The following is a 20,460-nucleotide window of genomic DNA, read 5'->3' on the forward strand; positions in this document are numbered from 1 at the left end:
CACTGGGGGTAGTTGCTCTAGACAGAATCTATTTCATATGGCATAAATCTTAAAAATGGGTGGAATCTTGAGTTGTATGGCCGCTGTATGGAATGAAAGGGATCTTGGGGACATCTGAATCTGCATGGAGGCTAAAGGAATATGGGTGGTGTCTAGAATATGCGAACAATCTTGGGACAAGCTTGGTTTTGTGACAGCCTTTTTACATGAGAACAAGCCGAAAGGAATGACAAAAGAAGCTCACTCATCCCGCTGATCGGGATCTTCACGTCTGTTAAAAGTAGTGTGCATCATCATATATATTGTAGAGGGTGGTCTATATCTACAGCAAAATCTTCAGCCTTGTCATTGCTGCTTGACCAGAAGAAAAAATGTCGGCCACTGCTTGCCTGCGATACCCCCACGTCTGAAACAATACAAGACAATGGTATGGCCTTCAATGCTTTGCGTTTGTTCGTTCCATAAGGCCATGGTACGCCATCAATTACATCCGTACTGCATACCTCCACCAAAGCGAGCAATACCTCTTCATCATCGTATATATGCTTGCAGTAAAATTTAACTTGGCCGATGTATGCTCTTGATTGTACTTGTACCTTAGCTGGATCATTTGATTTATCAACATCAACAGGTATAATGCATCTGACAAAGGCCGTCTTTTCATTCCTTAGCGCACTGGTGAACACCAATGGTATATCATAATTGCCCATTCTCCACATTCGCGATGCTTGCTGTATATCACAATTAGGAATGGTCAAATGCTGTGCACCACGACACCATCTCCAGTAATCACGAATAGCCAACTTTGCTTGTGGATTTGTACTCAAATTGATCCATCGAATACAAGGCCCCCACAACTCAGGGCTGCCCACATCGCTGCTGGTGGTGGTAATAAATCTCTTCTGGGCTCGACCTTCTTCACTATCATCGTTGTTTCCTTGCATTCTTTTTTCTCGATAACGAGCTGCTGCCAAATCAACCAACACATTGCTGGCATTTTTTCCTGGGTTGCTTTTTGAGTTTATGTGACCCTTGATCTCACCAATAGCACGTTCCATAGCAAATGCTGCATAAACTGGTAATGGACCAAGGTGGCGGAGAACACGATGCAAATGTAACAAGAAATGTTCATTCATTGTAAACACTGAGTCAGAGAGGTTTTGTCGAGATACTTGTGATTTGAGAAACGTTGTCCACCCTGTAAATAAAACAAGTGTTGTTTTTAGTTAAACATTCGGGATTGTCATATTTCTTACTAACCTTTAGCAGATTTTTTCAACAACTTGACATCTTTTGGCTTGGTCATCCGACTAAATGCAATCTCAAAGATATTGACCAGGTGATATAAAGCTTTTACAGCCTCTGGGTCTGACACATACTCAAGCAGCACCGTAGGCAATAAGAAGCGGGCAAAGTGTATCCAATCCACCGCACGAAAGTATCCCGATTTGTTTTTGATATCTCCACAAGAGCCTGAGAACGATGATGGTGTTGTTTGGCTTGAAGCAATCAATTGTTGGCTGATGGTGTTACGGGTAGCCGGACTTAAATACAATGGATTGTTGTTTTTGCCGTAAGTTCCTTGCATCATATTCCATAGCTGATGAGCAATGCCGTGTCCTAACAAATGCATAATATCCATCGGGAAAAATGTGTAGCCATGGAAGCTAGGAAGCGTTGCGAATGGACTGGGGCGACGTTGACCAATAGAAGAACGTAAAGCTTTAAACATGGCCGGTTCTCTCATATCAGATTCCACCTGTTCAGGAGGAAATATCACTGCACTGCCATTGTGTTTTCCTGTATCAATACCCATATATGTTAATATACCTTCATTATGACTTCGCCATTAACAATGGAGTACCTTTAATGTAACAAAAACGGCATCCGTGATATCCAGTATGGCCTATAAGCCCTGCCATTTTTGAAGCTGCTGGCATGTCGCCACCCACAAGCACCAAGTGTGCCTTGACGCGTAACATGCTACTACCAACTTGAACATGAAAGCCGTCAGTGGCGATTGATTCCAACTCCTCGAGAACTGGTTCCAAAAAGCTAATTGCATCGACAGTCCTGGGACCAGGAGTAACACATATTTGCAACATGTTCTTTTGATGATATCGGACTTCAGGTGGTAAATCCAAAATTATCGCGTGAACGAGCATCATAGAGTGGCTGCTGCGTTTGAACGGCTGGAAGTCATCTGTGAAAAGCATCAAGCTCAAGTTGATATCACCATCAAACAAATGCGTCTTCTTGATCTCTTTCATGAAAGGAGAATCAAAAATATCGTACATGATGCCATCGTCATTCGCCGAATAATGTTGCCCATATTTCAAAAGATCACGTGCTTCATCATCCCTAACAACTAGTTCGAGCTGATCACGCAAGGGGAGATACTCGATTGTTTGCTTAGGCTTGTTGTCTGGATAGCAAAAATTACATAGGCAATATGGGCATCGAACAAGAGAACATGAATCGGACAGCAACATACACCCATTTTGACACACTGGATACGACTTTGGCTTGATCGGATAAAAATCCCGAAGGGCCTTCTTTGCTCGGTAGCAGCTTACGAGATGCGGCTGTCGATCACCAATATACTTGTTGACCTTAGCTATTACTTTCTCGCATAGCTCTTGCGAGCCTCCATGAGTCATTCCAAGTGTGTATATGTCAGCGCTTACAGCAACATGTTGAGGGATCGTTTCAGTGTTTGAATGCGAAAAGACCTTGAATACATTGAAAAATCGAATATATTAGCAGCCAATGTTCCTATCAAATCCAAATTCAATCCTATACCTCATCAAGTCTGGGAAACATAAGCTGATTCCATATATCTTCATGATCCCATTGAGGAGCAGGATCGGTTTGCATATGAGGGCTGAAGCTTCCTTCATCGTTTTGATCACCATCTTCATCATTTCTGTCAACATTTTGTTGCGGATCTTCTTCATTCTCAGCACGCTCCCCGTCGATATCTTCATCCACATCCATTACATCGACAGCTCTGGCAATAAAAATGATTGAGTATCGTTTACTTTGAAGAGAAAGGGGAAAGGGGAACATGTTGCAATTGCATGTAAAGCCTACCCAGCTTCATGATGGCTTGATGATGCTTCATTTTCGTAATCGTGGGTGCTCGTAATGGTGGTATGATCCTATTTCATGATAATCGATGGTTAATCCTGTGTTATATAGTGCTCTCTATTCATTGTTAGGAATACCTCTCGAAGCACTGCTAAAAACGCATCATTAAACACGCTATGACCATAGCATTCTCTAGCTTGCTTGATGGTTCTGGTTGCTATTTCCACCGCACAACGCTGTTGGTGCTCTGCTTTAGGATCATCACGATTGTTCAAGCGAAGATGACAGTTAAAGCAAACGTAAGTGTAGCTACGCTTCGAGGACATCGGAAAACAGAAGAAAGAAACAATGACCAGTATGAGATTTCGTGGAGGATTTCAACACAAGATGGGCGTGGGAGGAAGTACCAATCATTACCGGTCATGTTTACATTGGCAGCACCTAAATAAGAAATTTATCCAAGAAGCATTGTTGCTACCTCTATACATACTACATTGCAGCGAGAAGCGTGACGATATGACAGGTTCCTGGGTTGTACAAATACAGCAAATAAGTGATCTTCTCAGCTGCGGATTAGATTGCTCTTCTCTTCCCCTTTTTTTTCAACTTATCATGAGCAACCTTTCCAACCAGTCTGCTGTGGATCTTCTTAGCAGTTTATTGAGTCTGATACAAAATGTGAATGAATCAGTGCTTCGGTCAAGCAAGGAGGTGGCACAGAGGCTCGATAAGCTCGAAGAGGAGATAACGCAACAAGAGGAGATGATACGGGGCCTTATTGATCGATTCAATACAAATCCTACCACTGCAATTGGCGGTAATACCACTGCTCAAGGCCGGTGGGCGAACATTCGACCTACCTACAAGCATCCACGAGGTGGTGAAAACGAACGTTATAGGCAGTTCTCATGGGGCTTGATTGATACCATTGGACAACACGTAGAAGGCTCAAATTGGGATCGGAGCATCACACAGTCTTTTCAAAGAAACTCTCGCTCCATATCCAATCTTATAGCATCTAACGGAAGGAAACATGGCAATCTACCAAGTAATTCTACCTGGATCGATGTAATATCAGTGGCACAAACAGAAATGGCACGATTATTGGAGGACATGTCTGTCGATTTGTTTCCGCTGAGAGCTTGTGAAGGCCAATGGGGTGCAAGATTGATCATGACCGAAGCCTTCAGACGTACAAGCACAGATACAACCCCCAAAAAACAAGGTATGAATTGTACGTAGCGTGTCGTCTACACTTGTTAACTTCCATTTGTGGATAGCTATAGCTGAATCAAGTGTATCATCCCTTGGAGCTTCAAGACTTACAATAAGCCAACCATCAACTATTCAAGAAGCGGAGAGTAGTCGCAGCGGCCAACAGAGGTTGTATACTTCATCATATCGTATCATTCTTTGCTAACGAGTGTTCTCCATAATAGAATTGCATGTACAAGCGAGCATCCATTACCATCACCACCACGTAACATATATGCGGCAGACGACTCATCAAGTGACAGGTGAGTGCCAAAACATTATAAGGTGGATATGTTCGGATTCTAAAACAGCAGTGTTTTTACTTTAGTGAATCAGCGCATGAGAATGAGCCTGTACAGACAACAGCGGAGAAGGTTTATCGAGATGATTTTGAGGTACGATACTGTTGAGCAACACATTAAATCGTCTCCACCCCATAATAAGCTAATACGTTTCCTCAGGATACCAATGAAGAAGACCAAATCGAAAACGAGGTTGAAGAAGAAGAGAGAAGACCAACAAGAAGCTGTCAAGGTTATTCTTGCTCATGGTTGTTTCTTATAAACACTCTGCTAATCCAAGCCATTAGGATCCAAGCGTCAACGTTCGCAGCGTGCTACAAGAAGCGAAAAAGCAAAGAAGCAAAAAGGAAGCAATAGGAGTCCTATCATTGGTGACACTGGTGACCACACGCAGCCCGAACATGCGGCACAGCAACCCCAAATGACCACGAGGAAGAAGAGTGCGCGTGAAAAAGGCAAAGGAAGAGCTTAGCCTTAATAATGGAATATGTATATAAGTTGAAGGCAATCGTATCTCGGTGTATCCGAAGTAGCTAGCTGTCATATGAAAGTTATCTCATAAATATCTGGTACAATCATTAATGACATCTTGGTGGTATCTAAAAGGCAGCTAAATGCGGACTGTCGTATTCTATTGTTAATCTGCTGCTAATCTGGTTATTTATTATGAGCTGCTTCAGATTGGTATATATCATATCTTCAATTGCTGTCTGCTATAAATCTGGAAAAACCTGCTCAAGTTCATATGTGGCACATATACCAGATTTGCTTCATTTTGAACCCATATTTTTTAGCCCCAGTGATTAAATACATCAATCCTTGATATTGAGATTGCCCCTCTCGAACCTGAAACTTTCACACAAGATGCTCTTGGGCATGCTGATCAGCATCATTTTAATAAAGAAAACGCTCTATTTGAAACTTTTGAATGGGAGGGTATAAAGTGGGGTTAACTATGCAAGGTCGGATTGAGTACAAGGTCTAGCTGGTGGAAGATAATCAGCCATCAACGTTGAAACAAGCGATTTCATCAAGGCGAGTACTGGTTTTTATTCGATTGCGAAAAACATGATGACCACTGCAAGGGATAGGAGACCATAGACGTGATTTGATTGTGCATGTTAAAGTTGAACGTGATGCTTTGGGTAGTATTTCGGAAAGGAGCCATCGGAGTGTTCTAACCATGAGCTCAAATCGTTTCATTTTGGAATGTAGTCATTGATGTGTGATGGTGCCTTGTTGCATAATAATTGTACATGATTGGCAGGTTGCACAAAAGCATTGACCATCATCCATGGGTAAGATATTATCATGATAAGTGAAACAAAAAGGTTCCTTCTCTTGATCCAAGAAATCAGTTACCACTTTGAGCAAGTCTTTGGGTAGAATGGAATTCCATTCCATTGTTGACAACAAACGTTAGGGCGATCCAATGACAAAATAGCAGAGGTGAATCCTTCGTGCTGCGCTCACAAGATGAAGACACTTTACCCAACCAGGATAAAGAGATCATATCGTAAATGGTGTTTATTTGCCGTGCTTCCAAATAGAGAACTTTATTGGTATTGCATGGGCCTTGGGAGGCGTTATATCATCTTGATATGGTGGGCTGAGGTGGTGGTAATGGGGTATCTTTGCGCCAACATGTATACCATGTCAATTTCAATCATGACACCAACTCCGGCATTGCATATCCATCATGAGAGATGGCTGCACTGAAGGAAATGAAACATGTATGTGAGTACGTGATTTATCAAACAATGTGATCATGCCTTACCTTACCACAAGAGTCAAAACATCACAATGACGGTGACAACAATGGGAGTACGACAACAAAGAAAAGCTAAAAAATGGCTATAAAGACCATCTCTCATCATTGTACACCTTTCTTCATCCTCAACATTCACACAAAACCCCTCCTTTTTAGCCTTTCCCAATTATCCCCGTTTTCTTTTGATACTGCAAAGTACCCTATGCCCACTATGTATCCAAACAGCACCATGTACCCCAATTGTATGTCCATTCATTCCTTTTCATCTATCATTGTATTTCCCAATCCTATCCTTTTTACATACATCTATGCCCTATGAGTGGAGCGCTATACCCTTAGATTGTTGAGGTACTATTGGAACTACACAGTCAAATTTCTCTATTGACCACATTCTCAAACATAAATCTCACATCTCAATGATCGGGAACAACTAGCGGCTTCAGCACTACGATGGGGAGAGCTGATGAGGGATAACCCCTGACCACTTTTCACGAACAAATCAACGACGAAGGGTGTATGTAAAATGAGAAATAGAGGAGGAAGAGCTTGAGTATGCAGAGGTACTGGAAGGAAAAAGCATATTCATACCAAGCAAGGATGAAATGGCAACACGTTAAACAAGCACGTGATCTCTTTCTCGTATTCCCAACTTTAAACGGAGGCTATCGACAAGGCGCCATGCGTCGATTACGGCTTTCTTTTGGATGATGGGATAGGTTGAGATAATAATCAAGGTGCACATGTTATACGTTATGGATCTCGTGTGATTGTCAACTTGCAGCAACTACGTTGATACCCGGATCAAGTTCATCTCTTGCCTTGTCACTTACCATAATTTCCCACACATACTCTTCCATCATATCATTTTTGGTGTGCTACAGCGACAGGGAGGGCACATTTGCTCAACCAGTTAATGTTGTCGGGAACCCTTCTCCATTTCAGTCTTCAAGATTCTCACTTGAATATTTACTACTACCGCCAAGTCCTGCACTAGAGGCCATTCCACTCAACTTCACAGCTATGCTTGACATGAGAGAACAACGCCATAGCTTTCCTTGGTGTGAACAACCTTCTGAACACGCAATATGGCGGAGTGTTATCATCCTATCAGCCTAATCAAGCGCAAATGAATCGCCTCAACAGTTGCCAGCATGTTGAGAAATGTCTTTATTCCGTCGTTGCCATGATCTTGGTTTGCGGGCAAAAAATGATCAGGAAATCATTAAACATCTCTCATCAAGGCTCCCCAACGCAAGGCTGCATTGGACAATGCTTCTGGATTGTTGAGCCATGGATCTTTTGGATCAGCATCAGGAGGCCGTGGCGATTGAACAGACCCGCTTTGCATATACACATCGACCGCGATGATATGGGATTGTGGGAGGATTCGGCTCTTGGTTTGGCACAAGGTGCATCATTCTTTGCATCTGCAATCCGACGACGACATGAAGAGATTTTCCAAAGACAACCACCAATTGTACGCGAGGTGGATCACGTAGCTCAACGTGAAGCAGCATATCAAAACATGGTACAGCATGGCATTGCAGAGGGTGTTCCATATATACAATGAAAGATGTAATCAAGTGACAAGGTGCCACTTGTTGGAAGGTGTTATGGCGTCCTTCAATTTAGACATTTCAAAAATGGCAGCCACGATTCAGGTGATTCCCCATTATCAATAATGTTCCAGACATGGCGGACAACTTGAATGCGTGTATAAACAGGGTGATCGATGATGCAATGAATTGCGAGATCTCCAATGATAGTAGCGATGCAAAATTGTACATCCAACAGCTGATTCAATGCAATACTATGTTCGCCGTAACGTTCGTATCCAATTGCTATCCTTGATGAATAATTTGTATATACACCATTTGCACATTCCCATGATGTTACCCATAATAAAGTCCTCCTTTCATGCACATTTATAAGAGATGTTGGCTTCATCGACCGTGTACCAATCTCGCATCTTTTTTACAATCCCATATCGCGCAAACATGTATATAAGATAGCATCCATCTTCATAAGTCATTATCGTTTTATTGTGCACCCATCAGCAAATGCTCAATACTCTACTACCTCTACTGAAGAAAAAGGATATACCATGCTTCTTTGCGTTATACCACCAAGATCCAGGGCCCTTCGCATGCAAGGTGGCCTACTACACGAAATCACAAAATGAGCATTCCATGAGTAACCCATCATTGTATCTTATCGCATACCTGTTCCTCAATCCGTTCATCACGGTAACATCATAGAATTGTCAAGCACCCATCGCAAGCACTAGATTGCCCATTCACTCTGCAACAATTTCAATACTTTCCCTGAGACGCTACTTCCATAGCAAATCGAAGTAGATGATCATGTTGCTGCTATCTTCCCGCATCGAAAATGAAACTTGGGCCCTATTTTTGATCATGAATATCACGCATATGTATACTCCAATAAAATATACTTACCCTAGTATCCTTTCCATGTATATCAACGCGTTACCCTTCTTTTGTTGTTCGAGTGCTGTATACTGTCAAGCGTTGGTGTTTTTGTTGCAACTGCTATAACGTTGCTACTTTGCCCATTAGCTTTCCTATGTACAAGCCTTTCTCGTCTTCACCTACGCTTAGTCTTCGGTAGTGCTGGAGGCCAGTATGTATTAGAAAGTACACAAGCTGCGTTGTAAGAGTGCCATGACAAAACTATACAGGCATGTGTAAGCAATGGACCTTCAACAATGGAATACAAGCGCAAGAACCAAAGCTCACCACAAAGTCAATCGGCGGCTGCTGTCGATGCTGATGCGTTTTGGAATGTACGAGAGTTGTGAACAGCTTTCAAGAAGAAGGCGGTGGTCGACGAAAGAGTAGGAGTTATAGACAATAGAAAACGGGTATAAGAATAAAACGCAGTGTATAGCATACACTCCATTGCTCACCAATGACCCAATCGTTGAAGACTGCAACTGCTGACATGTATTGGATTGCTTGAGAGTTATTGGCAGCCATGAGATAAAAGACAAGTTGAGGAGTTTGTATAAGAAAAAAAGACGTGAATGTGTAAAAAGTGCTGTGTGTGTAGCCATAGCAACAAGTGTGTCATGGTTGGCAGGTCTCCTTTGGTTCTGTTTTTTTGCACATATACATTCATATCATCTTTCCTTTCAGCATTGCTTCATTCTCGCATACATTCGCCGTTCCTTTAGCTTTTACATACATCTCTCTCATTCAACAATAAATCATGCAAGAGCATCGGACCCTGAGAACCCCTCCTCCCCCTATCTACTCCGCAAAATAAAATGCTAGCAACCGCTTCTACTTGAAATTGCTCCCTAACGACCTCCCCTAATACATTCACGCTTTTTCCATTGAAATCTTTGCGTTTTCCGCTACAATATGATACTAAAATCATCGCAATTCCCAATTTGGAAGTTTTTTGACCTATTATTGCTTTCAAACATTCCGAAAACTGAGACGTAGGGCAGTGTGCTTGTAGCGAGGGTGTCGATGTATTCCAAAAAATGTATTCCAAAAACAGCAATGTCAAGAAGTCTTCCAGCTCAATTCCAAGTTCAATAAGCAATCGCAACTGCTTAATCACAATCCTTCCAATAACAAAGATTAAAGACAATAAAGACCAGGGTTTTATCAAATATTTTCAACGACTCTTCTAAATACTATGCTCAGCTAAACGAGTGGATGATGATGACGATGTTTCAGCTGACAACAAATCTCGACTCAAAATGGCAACTCGAAGGCTGACTACCCCACTACGGCCGTCTCAAAACAAGCGACAATTGCTCGGATGGTGTAGTGGTATCATTCATGCTTCGGATGCATGAGGTCCCGGGTTCAAATCCCGGTTCGAGCCAATTGTTGAGACATTTCCTGCATGTAAGCAGGTTTTGCTCCGTTTTTGGATCCATTTTGGAAATTTTTTTGGTATTTTTGGGATGTCATAGCGAAGGGAATAGACAACGTGCATGAAGGAAGGGCATGGTGGGCAAAGGGGATGTAAAAAGAGGGAAGAAAAGTGTGAAAATGCATTGAACCTAGTTGTAAATTACTAGTAGGGCTATTATACAATCTCAGATTGGACATCTTCAGTGACACCGATCCATTCAAAAGCCAGCATAGTATCAATGCTAGCTATTCTTTAGCTTGTCATTGGATTAAAAGTTTTTTATGAAACAATAGCAAGGGGTACCTTGGAAGTGATGTTCATTGACTTAGTAGTACCCCATGCTGCTCTCTTCCGTAACCATCCATTCACATCTCTGTGTGACGCAAAACAAGTTGTTTATATCCAAGAAGAAGATACAGAGCTATGTACAGATATAGAGGTGAATGTGGAGTGTGGGTCATTAGGGAAAAATCCGCTCGGTGGGTGCAATATCATCATTCGTTCGACGTATCCAAATGAGATTGTCGAGGATGTACTTGAATTCAGTTTCCTTGCTGATGCCTATACGATGGGAGTCAATTGGTTGATGATGCCATTTGTTGTATGCCGTGATTGTGCCTTACCTGAATAATCCCAACCAAATACTTGGTGCTTTGCATTGCAGTAAAGTTTGCCGTATTTTTGGAATTCACTGAAAATGTCTTTGCGAATGGCTGTGAAATGCGAAAAAAGCGCCATAGGATGGCGTGTATCAGGATCATTCCATATGGTCACCAGTCGATCCGTATTCTGCAAAGCCGGTATCAAATTTCGTACCCGAGGCAACTACCAAGGAATCTTAGCCTTCCAAAAAAAGCTTCTTGTATAAAGCAACTTACCATGCGGTCTTTGAGATAGTAGCTGTCATCGCATACAATAAACGTGAAACGTCGAGAGATAATCGTTTTGTGCAATTTGGATGCGTGCTCATAAGGTATGATATAAAATTGATGGTTGGAATAAAAGTCCAATGGTTGTTTCATGTCTTCTTCATCAATAGGATCAAGTGGTGGTGGTTGCGACGACGTATCATCATTATCATCGTTGCTATCACTGTCGTCCTCATCGTCATGATCTTCAGGTGCTGTTGGAAAGTTGATTTTCTTTTGTCCTTTACGTTGTCGTGTTGATTTGGATGTTGCCTTTCTTTTGCGTTTTGTTGCTCTCTTTTGCTTTTCAAATACTGGTTTGATGTCTCGTCGATTCACACCAAGATGAGTGGTCAAGTGGTGTATCCATTTTGCTTGTTCATTGGGTTGACATAGGATCAATACAGGCCGATCGTCTTTGTATACAGCCATGATGCCCAAGGCTTGCATTGTTTTCCCCATTCCAGGTGCGTCTGCCAAAAGTATTCGACCTTGACGGCGTACGGCTGTACGTATCGCTTGTAGCTGAAATGGCTTTAGCTTACGCCAAAATGCTGGATGACGATTCTTGGCAAGAGCGATCCATTCCTCCATTTGGGTCTCTTGGATATCAAGCGTATCATGTGTTTTGCATGTCTCAGTGAGCGCTGCTTCCAATGCATTTGACACCTTGGTTACTTCGAGATTGAGATTGGGTGTAGCTACCGGCAAAACGCGTAGAACCTTATAGTATCCTTGAAGTGTAGCAGGAATCATCCAACGTCCAAGATCCTCATTCCATGTTGCTACTTTGCTGATGGTAGTCAATACTGTCTCGCTTAGGTTGTTGATGCGAATACTGATCTCGTCATAGCTGTGCAAGTTGAATTCAATGGTGGTTTTTGCATGTTGAGGCTGTTCAGTTGTTTTGTTTGATTGAAACTTGCTGATATAAGGATTGCTGGATCGTTTGTGTGGTTGTGCCATCATGTACGCTTCTCCAGGATGGTGGGTATATCGACCTGCAGACGTGTCCCACTTGAAAAAGTTGCAAGTTTTGGTCGAGCACTATTGCCGTCATTAGAGTGTGCCTGCATCGGCTGCGACATGAACACTGCCACTTACCCTCCAATACCACCTGCCACGGTTTTTAGTCGAGTTTTTCACCTCACTGATAACGGCATCATAGCCACATAGACATTTCGTTGCCAATGTTGAAGGCCGTGTCATTTGTGGGCGAGGAGGAGGAGGAGGAGGAGTCGTGTGTGTCAAAAGAGAGAAAGAGTGTGGGACGCGTTCAATTGCCGACAGCAATTGATTTCTCTTGAGCAATCAAAGCCTCCACCAACTTTATAGATTAATGCATAAGGCGTGTAACCATTTAATCAAATAATGCAACTATCTACTACTAGATGGATGTATGTTACAAAACGGGGTATATAAAGTTATCTGATGCACATGTCAATGTTAATCTTTTATGCCAGAGCATAGAGATGAAGATAGCTCGGCTGCCAAGACATCCATGGAAGCTTTCAAAAGGTTAGATGTTGCAGCAGACGCATGGGTAGTCGTAGTCGTATCAAGTCTATGATCTCCATAATAGCATGTTTCAGGCGTGCTTGCTTCACTCGAAATTGCCGTACTACTACTCATATCGCCATCGTCATCGGCATCGTCTATATCCAATGCTTCATCTTCACTTGAAGAAGAGTAATCGATCATGGCTGCAATACGTTGGCTGTTGTAGCGTGCTGCATATCGCCATGCCATACGTTTGAGCGGTGTTTGGTGGTGGTGGATACCAAGGCTATCCAATGCCAAGATACAATGTGGGCACGTGAGGTTGCTAGGCAACGTGTCTTGTGCGATACCCAAACAATCAAAATGAAGCCAGTATTCACAATCGTTGCATTGGATCAAGTGGCCGTGCTCTTTGGTAGGATGATCGCAAATACAGTGGATACGTCGTCGACTTGCATGATCTGATATAGATAAATGTTTCAGAATACTATGTGGGACCCAATAACGGCTGTTGGTGTACCTTCAAGCGTGTTGGACATTTTGCAAGGCGTGTTGTGTACCAATGACTCGATTAGCCTTGCTCCCGGATGAGGTAGACGCTCATTAGGAGGATCGATCAGGATGGCGTGGTTGCCGTTGTCTTGTTTTTCGAGACGCACCGTTGTTTCCAAAGAAAGAAAAATCAGGTACTGTTTCAGCAATTCCATGTTCTTGAGCTGATAAGAGACGACACCAGAGGATGGTGGGGATGGTTGCATATGAGGTTCATTGTTGCATGTAGTAGTAGTAGCAGCAGTACCAGTCACTTTGGATACAGCGTTTGCCATACGTGCCTTGAACGTACGAGCGATGGTATGGATATCATCTGATAATGCACAGCGCGTTTTTGATAGGCGACCCGATGATGACGGCGATGATGATGATGGCTGCTTACGAATGGGTATTTCCACTGATCCTTTACGACGGCATATGCGATTACTACGAGGACTATGTAGGGAGGAACCTACCTATCAATATCCCTCATTGTTGCTTTCTTTATTGTGCTATGCTGTATATACCTCATTATTCTTGACTAGATTCATACACATACGACGTTTCTCAGCTATCCATCGAATCGATATTTAGACAATAAACGTATGTGGATCAAGCAAGCAAAAAAGAGCAAGTTGAAGGAAGCTGCACGAAGTCTTGAAAAATATTGCGGTGATCGGTTAATGATAGACGCTCCGCATCAAAACTTCTCCCTCCTTCCGTGCGGCTCCACCAAAGCTTGTGCGGTGGCTGATGAGATAAGCTGTTCTTTATAGTAGTAGTAGCATGATGATGGGATAGAGATCTCACATAGTAAAGATAAGGAGCTATGCATGTAATTGGCAACAACCCTCATCTCACTGGTAAAAGTGGCGTTGTATAGTCGTCAAGCTTCTCGATCAAAATAAAAGATGGTGCATGTGCTTCTTTCATATCTCAATCCAAAGATCCACAATAGATAATGCCATGCAACGATTTGAGCATTTGCGATCGTTTATATAAGTTTATGTATAGGGATAATGGGATGGTCTGTATAGGTGGCGGGGAGGTGTTGGCGTGCATGATAACTCAGTAGGCAAAGTTGATACATGAAATAAAAAGGATTGCCATAGCAATGTGGTTGCCATGGATAGATTAGCTTGGTGGAGGAAATAGTCTTCGTTGTGCAGGAGACATGATGTTGGATGACAGCAGCTAAACTTGTAGCACCCCCACTTGTGTAACAGTCTTGCATTCATTCACCCGCGTAACTGGGACACGGCGTTTCTTGTTCGTTGACCATGACTACACTCGTCAAGATTTCCACTGCCACTGCCTTAGCTGGTGCTGGTCTCGGTTACGCCTACTATAGTCAACAAAAGACTGAGACACCCAAACCCAAAGAGTTTCCAAAGCATTTCGATCCTCACCCATTCCAACACTTGTCGCAACAAGAGATTGATGCACGGTTACGTAGCGGCCAGATTATCAACAAGAGCAACGCCAAATGGGTCAAGGCCATTTATACCAATCGGATGGCTTCCAATGATCCAGTCGAAGACAACTATAGTGTGAATACTTTCCAGGGCAGTAAACTCCTTGCCGGCGTCTATGATGGTAAAGTTGGGGCCAAAGGGATGTGTATCAATGCATTCACTCACCCCAAAGGCTACGATGACGATGATGATAGGACACGTTGGACCCTTTTGCTCCGAAATGATCAAGGAACAACTTCCAATCTACGTTGTTAGACAACTTGAGCAAGATAAGCCTGAACAAGGAAAGCCCACGGAGAATGTCATTTCAACTGCATTCGAAGTATTGGATCAAGATATTCAACAACGCTTTTATGATCTTTTCCCAAAGAATGTGGCACGCGTCACCGAGAATGATATTCGAGAAGCCATTGCGCGCAATCCTAATGCCAAGACCATTATCAACGAAGCCATCACTGGATCTTGCGCATGTGCAGTGTATATTGACGATGACAATGTGTATGCAGCTAATGCAGGCGATTCAAGAGTTGTTGGTGAGTAGTAATAGTAGACGTACTACATGCGCATACTCATATCTATATTCTATAGTCATTCGCCAGGAGAAGGATGGAAGATGGACTGGAAGACGTATGGTGGAAGAACAATCACCAGCACATCCAGCATGGCGTGCCCATTTGATATCACAGCACCCACCCAATGAGGCCGATGCCATTGTGAGACGCAATCGTATCTTTGGTTTGATCGCTGTTGGAGGATGTAAGCGTATTATGATGGAGGGTAAATGACATGTATTCATCCCCTCATTCTAGGCTTTGGCGATATCATGTACAAGGTGCCAAAAGAATATCAAATGAATGTTCTTCCTTATATCCCCCACGAGATTTACAGTCGATTCGCACGTTATCATCATCAAATCATTCGTAATTATTGGACACCACCCTATTTGCAGTCGAAGCCTCTTGTTGCTCACTACAAGTTACAACCTGGTGATCGTTTTATCGTGCTTGGCACTGATGGATTATGGGATGAGCTTAGTTGGGATTCTGTTCGCAGTAAAAACGGTGACCAAGTAGCGGCTGAATTAATGAGCACATGGCCTGACAAGGAGGATCCAAATGCTGCCACCCATTTGATGCGGCAAGCCCTTTTATATGAAGCCGTGTACAAGAATGTCGGCGTCAAGGAACCCGTGACCGATTCAGTACTTGAGTTATCGAAGCGACTCACTCGCCAACCTTCAAGAAGATATCGTGACGACATTACCATCACTGTAATCGAATTGGATAGCCATGGTGTACATGAAGTGAAGGAAAATGCAGGCCCTGTGTTTGAACCAAAGGAGGTTGATACTTCAAAACCAAGACTTGCAGAGCCTAAAAAATCAAGCTGGTATTCTGGATGGATATGGTCACGTCTATAAAGAATAAATCCACACATTGGCATATGCTCTTTGCACACTTTTCCCCCCAAACATGATGATTTGCAACTTGTTGATGAATAAAATTCCTGCTTTAATGTAATGACAGCTTCTAGAGAAGTGGGAGCACTCGTTGGATGTAGGGCTTAAGGTAGAACAGGCGGCATTCCAAAAATTACAATCTTGCTGTGTTGGGTTCCTAGCCGATATCTCTTCTTTCACACCCACCGACTCATGACTTCAGTAAACGTCAGGACACAAGGCGATGACGAGATCGAAACACACATTTTGTCAGTGGTCGACAGCGAGACGCTCAAAGCTGAGGAAGCACTTGCAAAACAAGTCAAAGGAGTGAATCGTCGCCCGCGCACCCATCGTCGTCTAGTAGGACAGCAACTTGGATTAGCTGAAGATAAAGGAACATCGCAGCAACAGCATGACGTGGAAGAGGAGGAGGATGTAGAATCAGTACCTCGACCTTTATCACATGCCAATATCAGTCAACAACGACAAAGTGAGAGTATGATGATTGATGAGGATGAGATTCAAGTTGAAGAACACGACAAGGAGAATACGGGTCGCGCCTTGTTTGGTTTCACTGCTGGAGTACGCAAAGGCAAATCAACACAATCAATGATGAAAAAGGCCATGGAAGAACAAGAACAAGCAGCAGCAACGAAAGAATTGGCACCATCAGCACGTAGGAAGCGTGGAAGACCATCCAAACAAAAAGACAATGCAAAGGTGGATCATGCTAAACGACAACGGATACAACGACAAATGGAGCTCTTGAAAGACAATCAACAAAGCGATGCAGAAGACAACGCGACCGATACCGAAGAAGAGGAAGAGGAAGAGGAAGAAGATGAAGAGGAAGAGAAGAACGATACACGACAACGAGATGATTCGGATACAGAAGATGTTGGCAAGGTTGATGATGCACCTGGTTACGAACGCTATTTTCAAGATTTACATGGCAAATCAATGACATCCAACAACACCATGTCAAAGCTTGCTGTACTTGAGCCTGCAGAATTCAATGAATTGCTTGAAGGTGCACCAAAAAAGCATTCCGACGACATTCAACAACTTGTTCATATGCACGAGCGACATTATCCACAATGGTTCTTTGAATTGAATGCTGGTTTCAATCTCCTTTTCTATGGTTACGGTTCAAAGCGTCGCCTTCTCAACAAGTTTGCACAAGAAATTCTTACCGATGGTCCATTATTGGTGATCAATGGCTTCTTCCCATCCATTACGATCAAAGACATTCTCAACAAAATCACCATGGGCGCGCTACCTGAAGGATTTGCTCCAAGCAGCACCAGCACACAAGAGATTGTCACTTTTATTTGTGATTACTTTGCAAGTGATGAGCGCATCTACGACAAATTGTATCTTGTTATTCACAACATTGATGGGAACAATCTACGCAATGACCGAACGCAAACAGCACTTTCAATTCTCGCACACGCACCCAACATCCATCTTGTTGCCTCCATCGACCATATCAATGCACCTTTACTTTGGGACAGTATCAAAACAAGCCGATTCAATTGGGTATGGCACGATGCTACAACATACGATGATTACATTGTGGAAACCAGCTTTGAAAACACATTGCTTGTACGCACGAGCGAGATGGGTGGTGCAAGAGGTGCTCAATACGTATTACGATCCTTGACCAGTAATGCTCGAGGTGTCTTCCGAGTCCTTGCCGAATCACAGCTGATAGAAATGGAGATGGCCAACTTTGATCATGCACGTGGAAACGATTCAGTTGGATTGACTTATAGCCGATACTATGACATGTGCCGAGAAGGATTCTTTGTCTCCACGGATGTTGCTTTTCGATCACAGCTTACTGAGTTTCACGACCATCACATTATCAATTCCAAAAAGTTACTCGATGGCACTGAGGTCTTTTTCATTCCATTGGACAAAATGACATTAACAGGCTTGCTTGAGGAAATGGCTGATTAAATAATGAACCCCCCCCCAATTCTACCCCCTCTTTGTATATATACTCTTCCATTGCATTCAGTAGCAGCATTTACAGCATATTTGACTAAATAAAAAAGTGCATCTTTATACTAAAGTTGGTAAAGTTACACCATTGGAAGCATCCAAGTAATGCACAATAAAATACATTGGTGCTCATTTTGGTACAAAAGTGTGCTTGTCATACGTAAACCAAAAACTCTTTACAAGGTTCAACCAACCTCATCATCAATTCCTTTCTTTTTCTCCCATGAAACAACCCATCATCCCAACGAATGGTACCATGGCAACTCGAATGCTTCGTATCATCGGGCCCCTGTGTCTACTCGCTTTCATTCTTTTGTATGTGTATTTCTCTACTTCAACACCTGCGCAACAAATGACACTACAGCCGGAGAACAATGAAATTGGTTCATCACCCAAAGAGACATTATTGGCACCTGTATCCCAGCAACACTACGACGACGACGAAAACAACAACAATGAAAATGTCGAACCCAGACCCACTATCAACACAATCGCTGTGGAGGAAGAGGAGGAGAAGGAGAACAATGATGACATACCAGATGATAACAATAATAACAACAATGAACCTCGCCATTATGGCTATGTTTTGATTATTGCTTCAGAACCACATCAACAATCACGGCGTGCTCTTATTCGTGAAAAGTATTTTGGATTACAAAACAATCTTGTGCCATGCATGGAGTACGACACCGATATCTATTACAAGTTTTGGATATATGGTAAAACTACTACTACCGATGCGCAGCAGCTTGAATTGGAAAGCGTTGAATGGAACGACATTGTACAAACAAACGAGGCAGGCTTTGATCAAGAAAAACTTTTGAAATGGGTAAATCACATGTCACCTGCATGGATCGTCACCATTGCACAAACTCTAATATGGCAAATTGTACATAGGCATCTCGAGAATTGATGGTGACGTATGATTATTTAATTATGCAAGACATCCATACCTTTATTCATCTACCCACCATCAAGCGAGAATTGGACGCGGGCTTAATTGGTGATGACAGTGATCAGCCTTATGTTGTTAGCACCGAACAACCTCTCAACTTGGTTTGGGGCAGCTTTACAGGTCGTAAGGTGGACAAGCAAGCAGCCGTTATTGGTGCCACGGCGACAGAGGTGCTTTTAAACAATCAACATCAGCAACGCCGTCTTGCGCGTCGATCCATGCATTTCTTGACCAACATGTATTGGTATTATCGAGCCGTTGCCAAGGACTTGATGGAGGAAACGGATGCTACGCTTGGCCCTGAAGAAGCGATTGAAGAACAAGCACGCATTATCCCATCCTTTGTGCGTCAGAATTTCATGATGCAATGGGAAAACAATATCGAGTCGGTGCAAGGACAAGGCTGTGTGGTAGCCAATGTATTACAGGATGATGATTTTCGAGAATTGGCAAGCTGGACTCGTTTACGATCACTTCCCGTTTGCGTACATCATCGAAGCAGTGGCTATTATTATCATCAGGAACTCGTTGTGATCACCCCATCATCGTCATGTGCAAAGAAGGAAATGATTGAAAACAAGCGTGTTTATGCATTGCGCCACGGCTACGTTTTTGTCGCACGGTCAGCCGAATTTACCCAGCAACCACTCAAAGGTCGTGATAATGCATGGGGCATGATCGATGTCATGGAAAAGGCATTGCCAAAATACAAGTGGTTGCTATGGCTCGATCCAAAAGTTAAAGTGCAAGACATGGAACAGCCGATACTATCCTCCACAAGAGAAGAAGATAATAATAACATGGATGGTGGTATGTATGATCTGGTGATGGATGAACAAGGAGGCATTGTTTTGCTACGCAACTCGGTATGGGCAAAGCAGTTCCTACGTGATGTACAGCTACAAAAAGATCATGATCCCGTCACTGCCATGACCCTTGTATTACAGCAACCTAACAACAAAGAGCATGCATTGGTGTTGGAGGATTTTGGAACGTATACAGGAGGAGCAAGTAGCCAATTTGCTACCTATTCAGACGACGACGACGAATGCCGTAAAAGATGATGAAGATGTTTATATCCAGAGTAGCAGCTGGTCTGGTGCTTTAATGAATTGTAATATAGATGATGATGATGAATAGTATCAATGAAGAATTGCATATCGTAGTATGATGTATTACTATTTGGCACTAGTATGTAGCTATAGGCGTGTATGTATATGCTGTGGAACGATTTCCGGCGGATTGTTTTCTTCCTTTCCCGCCTTGGCCCCTCCACCCCCCCCCGAAACGGCTCCCCAAAAAACCGGAAACGTTTAACGATAAATGCGAAAA

The 20,460-nt window shown here is 42.9% G+C and overlaps 6 protein-coding genes and 1 non-coding gene across 7 annotated transcripts; 5 read left to right on the forward strand and 2 right to left on the reverse strand.

Moving 5' to 3' along the window:
• Positions 1-3,702: 3,702 nt before the first annotated feature.
• Positions 3,703-4,754, forward strand: O0I10_012884 (uncharacterized protein; the record flags this gene model as incomplete). Its single annotated transcript, XM_058492768.1, has 4 exons — positions 3,703-4,315; positions 4,371-4,473; positions 4,530-4,607; positions 4,673-4,754. 4 exons carry the CDS (start codon positions 3,703-3,705, stop codon positions 4,752-4,754), a joined length of 876 nt encoding a protein of 291 aa, XP_058336461.1.
• A 5,452-nt stretch (positions 4,755-10,206) lies between these two features.
• On the forward strand, positions 10,207-10,278 carry O0I10_012885. The gene has a single exon. It is a non-coding gene; the product is annotated as a tRNA-Pro (tRNA).
• Positions 10,279-10,771: 493 nt separating this feature from the next.
• Positions 10,772-12,428, reverse strand: O0I10_012886 (uncharacterized protein; the record flags this gene model as incomplete). The annotated part of the gene is made up of 4 exons (XM_058492769.1): positions 10,772-10,872; positions 10,935-11,136; positions 11,190-12,266; positions 12,324-12,428. The coding sequence occupies 4 exons, from the start codon at positions 12,426-12,428 to the stop codon at positions 10,772-10,774; spliced, it is 1,485 nt and encodes a 494-aa protein (XP_058336462.1).
• Positions 12,429-12,665: 237 nt separating this feature from the next.
• On the reverse strand, positions 12,666-13,807 carry O0I10_012887 (uncharacterized protein; the record flags this gene model as incomplete). The annotated part of the gene is made up of 3 exons (XM_058492770.1): positions 12,666-13,180; positions 13,240-13,726; positions 13,778-13,807. 3 exons carry the CDS (start codon positions 13,805-13,807, stop codon positions 12,666-12,668), a joined length of 1,032 nt encoding a protein of 343 aa, XP_058336463.1.
• A 723-nt stretch (positions 13,808-14,530) lies between these two features.
• On the forward strand, positions 14,531-16,145 carry O0I10_012888 (uncharacterized protein; the record flags this gene model as incomplete). Its single annotated transcript, XM_058492771.1, has 4 exons — positions 14,531-14,846; positions 14,920-15,258; positions 15,314-15,481; positions 15,535-16,145. 4 exons carry the CDS (start codon positions 14,531-14,533, stop codon positions 16,143-16,145), a joined length of 1,434 nt encoding a protein of 477 aa, XP_058336464.1.
• Positions 16,146-16,376: 231 nt separating this feature from the next.
• Positions 16,377-18,128, forward strand: O0I10_012889 (uncharacterized protein; the record flags this gene model as incomplete). The annotated part of the gene is made up of 1 exon (XM_058492772.1): positions 16,377-18,128. The coding sequence occupies one exon, from the start codon at positions 16,377-16,379 to the stop codon at positions 18,126-18,128; it is 1,752 nt and encodes a 583-aa protein (XP_058336465.1).
• Positions 18,129-18,396: 268 nt separating this feature from the next.
• O0I10_012890 (uncharacterized protein) lies at positions 18,397-20,192 on the forward strand (the record flags this gene model as incomplete). The annotated part of the gene is made up of 2 exons (XM_058492773.1): positions 18,397-19,002; positions 19,071-20,192. The coding sequence occupies 2 exons, from the start codon at positions 18,397-18,399 to the stop codon at positions 20,190-20,192; spliced, it is 1,728 nt and encodes a 575-aa protein (XP_058336466.1).
• Between the last annotated feature and the right edge of the window lie 268 nt (positions 20,193-20,460).

Source organism: Lichtheimia ornata (assembly GCF_029851405.1).
Source record: "Lichtheimia ornata isolate CBS 291.66 chromosome Unknown scaffold00172, whole genome shotgun sequence".
NCBI classification, from domain to species: Eukaryota; Fungi; Mucoromycota; class Mucoromycetes; order Mucorales; family Lichtheimiaceae; genus Lichtheimia; species Lichtheimia ornata.